Below are 9,969 nucleotides of genomic sequence, written 5' to 3' on the forward strand. Positions count from 1 at the left end.
CTTTGGATCGATGAGATGGGATTCCTCATGGTCCGCCATTTTCTCCGATGAGGTGAAGCTCGGAGAACGTTCAAAGTTTCAAACACTGTTCGCGCCTTTTCGTAGTAGGTTTTTATTTATTTATTTTATAATGTTTAATATAATAATAATGATAATGTTTAATATAATAAGTCGGCGAGTCACGATTGAAATATTTTCTATAAATGATTGCGATTACCTTTATCTATATCTATAATATATGTATTTAAAAATTGATATGATAGGGTTTGGTAGTTTGCATTTAAAAAATGAAAATAATATGATAACGGAAATCATAATGTTAATACAAACAATGGATGTACTAATTCGATACTTATAATAATTTTACCTATTATATGACCAATTGATTTAAAAGACGTTGTAGAACAATTATAAGAAAAAATCACGTAAGAAAGGTAAAGGGTCTAAATCTAATTTAATAATACTAATAGTGATTAAGGACTAATCGAATGGTATCTCACAGATAAAATTTGTTTTTGTATCGATCTCACAAATCATAGACAATAAGACTGGTTAAGTTTTTAGAGTTTTTAAAATTCAAAAACCCAAAAAATTAATATTTAAGTTTTTATAAAATTACTTTTCATACAAATTTGGAAAACCATTTTGGTGAAAAAATCAATGAAAAAACAAAAACTATATTTTTTGGGTTTACAAATATTACAAAATCTAAAATCCAAAAACTCAAAATAAAAATAATCTCCATTCAAACCCTAGATGTATTAGTTAGTAGTTACATTGTGCCTTTCGAATACCAAAACCATCTCAGGACACAATGGATTAGATTTTTATTATGTAAATAAAAATTAATTCCTTGATGTAACCAATTATAGTATGTCTTTGGACCAAATAATCACCAACATGTAATAAAAAAAGAGTGATTTGATTTATATATCTGAATGTTGAATTGGGGAAAAAAATAGATTTGGAAAACAAGCAGAGGCCCATAAGTGACAAAAGTTCTAAAATGTTTGGGCTTTTAATGGGTCGAACAGGCATGCACGCTATAAAAACAGCGTGTCGTTTTAAACAAATCGCTTAAAACGGCATGCGTGTTGTTTACAACATTTGCCTAAACAATGCGTGTCGCTCCCCTTTTTCATATGTGCATACAGAAACGGCGTTAGAAAACCCAAACTTGCATCACCAAAGAATGGCAAATATTTATTATTATCTATCTATATAGCTGATTTAGTAAAAAGATGTTAATGATTATATTAAAAAAATATTGGGATTGAAGATATACATAATTACCTAAACCGGCTATCCATTATCTGATGGAGAATGGACAGATATATAGTTCAGTTTTTAATTTTATTTCGAGACAAATAATATTTAAACATACTAATTGCATCCGCTCACCCCATAAATATACACATTATTGTATATTTATAATATTTTTATTTTTCTAAAATTGCTTTTAGAGGAAATTAAATCCGAGTTACTTTTTTTACAATTTCGACATTGTTTTGAACTGAAGTCAATTATATGATTTATGTATAACAGTTTACATTGCATAAGCTTTTGACCAATAATAATGAAAGGTGTTAGTTAGAATGCTTAATTATATATTTGGGTCGTGAAGAAGAGTTGATGCTCTTATCTAATCTAATCGAATAATGCGATTAACATTTTATTTTGGTCCTAATCATTAGATACCATAAATGCTTTTTTCCATTATATGTGTTATCTACTTTGGTTGGGAATTTAAGTTGAAGTTATGACCTCAACTTTTTTTAATTAAAAATAAATAATTAAATAAAACAATAAAACGCAAGTTACGAGCAAGTTGCATTAGAGTAGAGACAGTAGTAGACACCACCAAACTAATTATGGAAAGCCTTAAAATTAATTATCTTTTCTTTTCCTAATCCCGGTTATGTACAAACCGGATCTCACTTTCATGCGGGTAATTGGTCCGGTTCTTAGATTCACCCGTTTGAACCGGTGATTCAATTATATTACCCACAAGTACACACACATAAGCGTAGTGTGTATGTTAATATTATTCTTAATTATCATACAAGTATTTTTAAGATGACCCAAGAGATCGGTGCATGTGAGACCAGTCGAAGGTAGTTAATTATTTGCTATTAAATAAAATCAAGTGAACTAATTATACATTTCGACATTTCGTAATGGACGTTTAAGTATTATTATATTCACTGTAAATTCTTTAACACATCAATTTCTTAAAAAAAAATATTATAAAACGAACTCCAAACAAAACACAAAAAAAAAATCGAAAAAAGAAGTAGAAATTAAACACACACACACACAAATAATTAAGAGTGATTTAGTTAATGGGTTAAGGCGTTAAGCAAGGAAACCCTAGTGTTAATCAAGCTCCTAAACACTTTCTCGCTCCCACATTCGATCTCACGTATCGAATTCTCCAATTCCACCGTTCTCTTAATCAAAATCTTCACTTCTTCATCTCTCTTTCTCCTCAATCCACTCATACTCTTCTCGTCGATCTTCCTCAGCTCCTCGATTCCTTCGCCGGTTCTCACCTTTTTCTCCGATCTCTTCAGAAGCCCGATGAACGGCGTTGTTTTGGTTTGACGGAACGAGAAATATACGCCGTTAAAGAGCGCGACGGAGACGAAGACCGTTACATCGATGACGTCACCAATGACGGATGCCAGTTCAGCGTCTCCGTACGATTTACTCTCGCTGACGTGGCAAAAATTATGCTTGGTGGTCTTCCGCTCGCGGATAGACGGCGTTAGCCTCGAGATATCTCGCGCGAGATTTTGGCGAGATTTTAGGTTGGCCGTAATTTTGGCATCGTCTCTCTTCCTGAGAGCGACCTGAGAGCCGGAATTGTTTTCGCGGAGGGAGAGAATGGATGTCTGGAAGATTCCATAGGCGTCAATGAAACGGAGGAGATCTTCTAGAAGAGTCTCGAAGAAGATTGGGCGGTTTCGGAGGGATTCCTGTGACTGCGGGAGACGTAGAATGTCGGAGAACGTCTCGTGGACGTCCTTGAGGAGGCTAAGACCGTCGGAGATCCAGGCGGATGTGCGGCGGAATCCATCGGTCATCTCTCCGGCGGCGGCGGAGGACCAGGATTTGAGCTGAGAGATCTCGTTGTTGATGTGGGAGATGAGGGGATGGGATCGGCAGGGGAGACTGACAGATCTGGTGTGGTGAGAGATCCGAGGCTTCGATGGCGGAGATGAACGGCCGGAGTTTGGTTTGTTCGGAAAGGAGAGCGATCGCCGGAAAACGCCAACCATTTCAGGAGAGAGAGAGAGTTTAATTTTTAAACTTGAATTTGAAATGGAGGGGAGGAAACGGGAAGCGTTTATATACACGCACACGAAGGATGGGGTGGCAGGTCTGACGCACGTGTGGGAGTTAGCAGTGGATCTGAGCTTAATTAGTCAATTGCTTGTCTTTTTTCTTCGATTAAATTTTTTTTAATCTCTGATTACTGAATTTATCCGATGATTTAATGTTTTAAATTTATATTTAATTCACTTAAATGTATCTGCAAATAAATTGTCTCCAAATCCTAAACAATATGCGAGATATTTTTTTAAAAAATTAACGAATATTTTTTTTATAAAAAAACTGCATTTTAAACAGAAACAAAATATTTTTAAATAGTTCAAGATTAGATGTTGAAAAGTAAATAGCCCGAGACTGTATAATTTTGTACGAGTATTCATTTAGAATAATATCCAAGGCAATGTTAGAAGAGTTATTGTTAAATTTTGTTTATAAGGTTAATGTTATTAATATTTTTAACAGCTTTGGGAAATGCTGAATGATATTACCTGTAATATTTTACTTTACTATTTTTTCAAAGTTGTTAATTTCCTAAAATATAAAATAAAGAGTGTAAAATACAACGTACTCGTTTCTTTAAAGAAAAAGAGTAGTGTTATTTGAGCTATAGCCAATTGCTATTAGCTGTATTTAGAGTTTAATTACGTTAGTAATCACAAAAATTAAAGGCATGTTGCGTCCAAAGAGGACGTGGCTTGTTCATAGTAATATTTAAAGGTCGATACCAAAGGATATAGGGTTTCATTTCATGCAAGCCAAAGGGCAGTGGTTTGTTGTGATTAAGAAATTAATTAAAAGGTGATTAGTTGTTTTTTAAGACACATAATTATATGTTCCATTTCAAGCGGAGAGGGGACACACACGTGGCATCACTGTTCTTGATGCAATAAAAACGAGTTAATTACGTTTATTAGATGTTCTGAATTAGGGTTTAGAGAATTAATAATAACACACGGAAATCTGGTTAAAAACGCGTTAACCCATGTTTCATTTACATGATTATGATAAATTATATATATGTAATCATTTTAAATATAATTTCAATATGTTTATTAAAAAAAATTGTGCATAAGCGGTCGTTGTTTTTTCCTTATTAACGCTAATGAATAAATTTTGTTATAAAAAAAAAAAGACTTAAACGGTCAAACCAAATTTAGTCTTTCAAATTAACTGTTTTAATCATCGTAAATGAAATATCAAAATGTGCAATAGGTTCCTATGTATAATCATACCAAATGGAATCACACATAACTATATATTAAAATCAAATTCAACCTAAAAATACTCTAAAAATAGTAACCAAATATAAAAATAATCTTAAAACATCTTTTTAAAATATACATATTTTTAAAATATAAATAGAAGCTAAATCATGTTATAAAAAATCAAATGAATGTAATTAAACTCTGTGATTATGGACCTACCAAATGAAATTATGGATAGAATATGAGCTGGCACGTGTGAGGGTACAGCTCCATCTTTGCCTTAAAGATTAAAACAACACGCTTTTCTGTTCTGCACAACTCACTTTGCCCCCCACAACATCACCCCCCAAAAAAATGTTTGTCTCTAATTATTGATTAATTAATCTCATAAAATAAAGATTTCTTTAATTAATAACTGTAATTAACCACTAACTTAATTAAGATAATGCAACCGTACGTGTGGACTTCAACTCGAGTTCGACGCAGATCCATAGGGAGATTTAATGCTTGATTATCCGTAATTAATAGCTAATTCATGAATATTTAATTTTTTTTTATTGAAATGCATATTATATAGAATTGTACATTTTGATATTTGACACTAATAAATTCAATACGTTCTTTAGCATATTTTTATCGTATTTGTTTATATAAGTGTAGAACGTACGTATCTATTATTAATAGTGGCGACCGATACATAATACATATTACATATAGGATTGTTTTTCACTAATGCTGGCGAAAATTCTGGTACATTTTCTAGGTACGGATACAACAAATATAGTAAATGAATTAAATGAAAAATAATAACTTCTAATGGGTTAAGGCAGTATTAAAAAAGGTTATACATAAAGTTGATTAAATGATATTTTTAATTAGGTTTTGATATTTCTCTCCCCATATTAAAAAAAACAACCGAGCCGAATTCCTTTAGATTTTAAATAAAAAAAATCTGAAATAATTACGGAATCGGTATAATATTCTTAAAATAGAAACATGTATATAATCCAGAAGATAATCAAATTGAAACCCGATGTAAATCCGAAATATCCTCTTTCTATAATGCGTAATAATTGTGCAGGCCAATTATATGCGTATACAAAATGATGCTATAAGTTCATTGATTAAAGGGAAGCTTAAGAACAATGTTAATTTATATTTTCCATAGATAGAAAATATACACCCCTTTTACAAATTGATGAATCGATATAAGAGTAAATAAACTTGATGAAAATAATATAAATGACTGTGATGCACACACACATATATATATATACATAGACGATGATTCGATCGTTACTCACGTGATATGCCGGGATTCGAATGATTCGATCCGGAAAGTCACGTGAGGTGTTCGAGATATGCATCAGTACATATAACAAGCAATGGGAAAATATATAATAATATTTTTTAACGAGATTATAGAACTATACCATTTATTGATAATATATATATATATATACCTACATAATTTATTAACCGACTAAATAGAACTATAAAATATATATAATAAATATGAAACCATGCATATCTCACTGACATGTGGATTGGATTTTTTGGTTCCCGCATCGATTCATTTAGCGAATCTTAGATATACGTTTTTAATGTCGGAATTTCGTCTCAAATGCGTAAGACGATCTCGATTCAACGTATGGATGAATCCGGATTTGGAAACAAGAGAGCAGTTTTAAATATTTCTCAATTGGATGAAATATTTCGATTTTGATATTAATTATAAATTTGCATCGAATAATATATAAATCTATTTAAATTGAGTCCTAATATAAAACAAATAGACTAAATATTTTTAAAAAAAAAAACAAAATCAATCTAAATTTAATTGAAATCAAAATTAATATAAAATAATGAAAAACAAAATGATTTTTTTAGAAACTAAATATTTTTAACCAAAATAAAATTTGAACAGAACATAATAAATGCGATATAAAAAATAAATCAGTGTATTTTTTTTTTCAAACCAAAAGATACAAATGCGGAAATAAGAAAATTGAAACCGAACCACCCTTTATCTTAATTGGAAAAAGTTTTGTATTTGTATGAATTTTATCGTAAATATATGGAATATAGCTCCTAGGTGGTGGGATCATGAACCCTAATAATGATACACCAACTTGAATTCATAAAACCTGGCCTTCATTTCGGTATCAACCTTCAAATGAGGGATATGTATCTCAATTATACTTTTTGGTGCCAATGTTGATCCACTTGTTTTCATAATGGGCAATTATGCCATGCATGCAGGCGTACAGTTAGATTGTTGTTATCTGCATATAACCCAAATTCGACCGTCAAAACCTGTTTATCGTCTCGAATTCGAATCTCAAATTTTTCACAAAACGTATAATCCAAAACTGGTTCTCAAACCCAAAATTAGACTAGACCTTAATTTAGGATACCCGATTATCCAAAAAATATTCTAAATACAATAACTGATTATTTTGTTTTTTAATTATGAACAAAAACTGCTCATTTCCATATCTAAAAACTCTAAAAACAAAAGAAAACCATAAATAAGGAATCAAGGATGTCTTCTTTAACCACATAGCTCAGAAACCAAAGACATGAATCTAATGTCTTCGAACACGATGGAAGATTCTGTGTTAAAAAACATTAGCTAAGCTGAAATTTCTCCAAGACATGATAGTTTGTAAAAGTGTTAAGAGAATCTAAGACGTAGCAACTGAACCCAAAAAAAAACACTCAGTTCCATGCGGTGCAGAGTCTCTAAGTTGTGAGCAGAAGATACACTAAACCTTTTAGATATTCAACAATTTCCGATCCTCCGAGCTTTGAACTCCCGAAAACCCTGTCGACAAAAGTTATCGGAACCTGCAGAGGAAAACGTAAACCAGCATATCCATAAGCCGAAGGGTATTTGCAGAAAAATTGTTATAAATTCAATTAAACACGAAGGGCAAGAGTTCAAGGAATCGGAAGTTGCAAGTAGTAATGGATTATGACAAGTTAAAACGAATTTGATGAACGTAAACGAACCAACCTCTTCGATATGGTAGCCTTTTCGGGTGGCACGTACAATCATCTCCATCTGAAAGACATACCCTTTGCTCACGCACGAGCTAATGACGTCTTCGAGAACGGATTTCTTGTATAGCCTTTGGATAAGAAGGCGAATGAACAGTTCTATACTTGGTCATTCAAATGTTAAAAGAATTTGGGAAAATGGCCAAGGTTAGTTTGGACTTACCGGAAAGATCCAGTCAAATCAGATACACCAGGCCATAAAAGAGTGTGAGCAAGAACATTTGCTCCTCTACTTGTGAGTTTCCTCATAAGATTCCACCCATGCACACCCCCGCCTTTTACATAGCGTGTTCCCGTTACTATACTAGCACCGGTTTCTAGTTGTTTCCTACATGATATTTAAAAAAAAAATAAGCCCAAGAAAGTAAACAGCAGACGGTAAATTAGTAGAAGATGAGGAAAAATCTTCTCACTTGATGAAGCTTGGTAAGTACTTTGGCTGCGCAAGAGAAAGTGAATGGGTGAGCTCAGAAAACAAAATGAAACAAGAAACCAAACTAAAAATTGATTAGTATGCTTACGTGATGCGAAAGATCAGCATCCATGATCACGACAAAATCGCCCGAAGCATGCTTCAAACCATGAATATATGCAGTTCCTAATATCGAGAGCTCATGAAGGTTATTATCTCTCCACTTCTTGTCAGCAAACCTTTTTTTAAAACAAAGCAAAAACCAAAAGCAGGAATACGATACACACCCAATCCGAGCTTCTTGGCTCTAGGTCTTAACAACTGCATCATATAGGGATAAACATGAGTTCAAATAAACAGAGAAACCGAAAAAAGAGGAAAATCAAATGATTTGCAAAATTTAGGTCCTAACTCATCATTCTACTCACGATGCGGTCTTCACCATACAATGTCTGCAGTTGCTTGGCAATTTCCTGTGTACCGTCAGGGCTCCCGTCGTCCACCACAATTATCTCGAAATCAACATCCCTAGACATCCAAGAAATGGCAACGCCATTCAGTACGTGATCTACCGTACAATTTCATGACATTCATTGATTGAAAGTTTGGTACAAGTGCCTAAGGGATGCATCCTCTATACAGAAGTTACACCAAGCGGAAGATATGTTAACCATCTAGGCTCATTTTTGCCTACGAAAATTTTTTCCATTGATTAAACAAAAAACAGTTTGAGACTAAATCTATATCTGCCCAGGAAAGAGGGCATGCGTTTGCATCGCTAGCCAACTCTTGAACAATTGATTGCCAACCAACACCGTGTCCTTGCACTATTCTATCCAGTATGAAAACATAACAAAAGGTTCTACAAGAGTAACAAGACAATAGCTTTGAGAAATATCGCATGCTAATCTATTAACCTCTTCAAACACTAATTCTGGCACAAACACAAACACGCAGGAAAGATCTGATAGTTGCCTATCTAGCTTCTGTTCATCCCCTAATCACAAGACCAGCAATTTCACACACACAACTATAACACTCCGATGGTGTTCCGGGAATAATACTGAATCAGGCGCACAAACAACAATCAAGCATTTGCAAATGCGAGTTACGATGTCAAATTAGGATCCGAACTTTTCAGAGTTCCATAGTTCCCAATCGGATTCAAATCCGAATGCCCGGAGATCAGATCTGATCGGCAATCAAGCTCCAATTCAGTCATTCAATCACATGGGATCCGGAGTCCTAATTCGATATCAAAATATCCATATTGATGAGTGATCACACTACCCAGTTCGTCATAAAGCGGGATTCTTAAACAGAGAAACATGAAAAGAAGAAACGATTCGTCTATTTCGTACCGAAGATGCTTGAAAATGAGGTAGACAAGAAGAGCGATGTTGAGGCGCTCGTTGTAGGTAGGAACGATGATACTGTACTTGTGTTTCTTCTCGCCTTTCGTCTCCTTCTCCTCCGCCATTGCAGCTACAACTTTTTTTTTTTTTTTTTATCACGCCACGAAACCCTAAAATAATTCACAAACCTCTCGGCGAGTTTTACCAATGGAGCTTCGATCGGTTCAAGCAGCGTTATTTTATTTGTTTCACATTTTGTTTGAAGAAATAAAACTTCGATATTTGCTACCAAGTACCTGAAGTTATATGTATATTAGAGTATAAACTCTATACTTGTGTTACATTCAATTTAGTCTTCCAATTACTGATGTAAATTTCGGATTTCGTTCGTTTATTTTTTTTTCTAAATATTTAATCCATGTCCATATCATTACATCGAGAGTTTGGATAATAAATCTTGACAGAAAAACATTGAAATCGAAAAAAAAATTGAGAGTTTTGAAAAACTGTAAATGGGTTCTTAAATCCATAAGTTTGGAGACAGAGGGAATGAAATTCAAGAACGAATATGAACAGTGTAGGGGACTGAACGGTGAAC

General features: G+C 33.4%; 3 protein-coding genes across 13 annotated transcripts in view; all 3 read right to left on the reverse strand.

Moving 5' to 3' along the window:
- Nucleotides 1-151, reverse strand: part of LOC104809681 (4-coumarate--CoA ligase-like 4) — a 4,359-nt gene extending 4,208 nt beyond the window's left edge. For 5 of the 11 annotated variants that reach the window (XM_010535732.2, XM_010535757.2, XM_010535753.2 and 2 more), the window contains exon 1: nucleotides 3-150. In XM_010535732.2, the coding sequence (XP_010534034.1) occupies nucleotides 3-39 (37 nt within the window). In that variant the 5' untranslated portion in view covers nucleotides 40-150. The other 6 variants (XM_010535774.2, XM_010535782.1, XM_010535767.2 and 3 more) reach the window with 3 other exon arrangements.
- A 2,034-nt stretch (nucleotides 152-2,185) lies between these two features.
- On the reverse strand, nucleotides 2,186-3,315 carry LOC104809754. The gene has a single exon (XM_010535831.1). The coding sequence runs from the start codon at nucleotides 3,279-3,281 to the stop codon at nucleotides 2,340-2,342; it is 942 nt and encodes a 313-aa protein (XP_010534133.1). The 5' UTR covers nucleotides 3,282-3,315; the 3' UTR covers nucleotides 2,186-2,339.
- Nucleotides 3,316-7,058: 3,743 nt separating this feature from the next.
- On the reverse strand, nucleotides 7,059-9,574 carry LOC104809761 (probable dolichol-phosphate mannosyltransferase). The gene is made up of 8 exons (XM_010535842.2): nucleotides 9,378-9,574; nucleotides 8,445-8,544; nucleotides 8,304-8,337; nucleotides 8,126-8,202; nucleotides 8,018-8,043; nucleotides 7,768-7,932; nucleotides 7,561-7,675; nucleotides 7,059-7,391 (listed from the first exon to the last, which is right to left on the reverse strand). Exons 1-8 carry the CDS (start codon nucleotides 9,494-9,496, stop codon nucleotides 7,287-7,289), a joined length of 741 nt encoding a protein of 246 aa, XP_010534144.1. The 5' UTR covers nucleotides 9,497-9,574; the 3' UTR covers nucleotides 7,059-7,286.
- Nucleotides 9,575-9,969: the final 395 nt, after the last annotated feature.

The sequence above is a fragment of the Tarenaya hassleriana genome, unplaced genomic scaffold (genome assembly GCF_000463585.1).
Source record: "Tarenaya hassleriana unplaced genomic scaffold, ASM46358v1 Cleome1, whole genome shotgun sequence".
Classification (NCBI taxonomy): Eukaryota; Viridiplantae; Streptophyta; class Magnoliopsida; order Brassicales; family Cleomaceae; genus Tarenaya; species Tarenaya hassleriana.

What these genes read in the sequence shown, in the direction of transcription:
- LOC104809754 (XM_010535831.1), bottom strand. Translation starts at nt 3,281, where the DNA reads ATGGTTGGCGTTTTCCGGCGATCGCTCTCCTTTCCGAACAAACCAAAC.
- LOC104809761 (XM_010535842.2), bottom strand. Translation starts at nt 9,496, where the DNA reads ATGGCGGAGGAGAAGGAGACGAAAGGCGAGAAGAAACACAAGTACAGT. An exon ending in TGTATGGTGAAGACCGCATC is followed by an intron (nt 8,338 to 8,444) that starts GTGAGTAGAATG and finishes TATATGATGCAG; the next exon opens with TTGTTAAGACCTAGAGCCAA. An exon ending in AGCCAAGAAGCTCGGATTGG is followed by an intron (nt 8,203 to 8,303) that starts GTGTGTATCGTA and finishes TCTCGATATTAG; the next exon opens with GAACTGCATATATTCATGGT.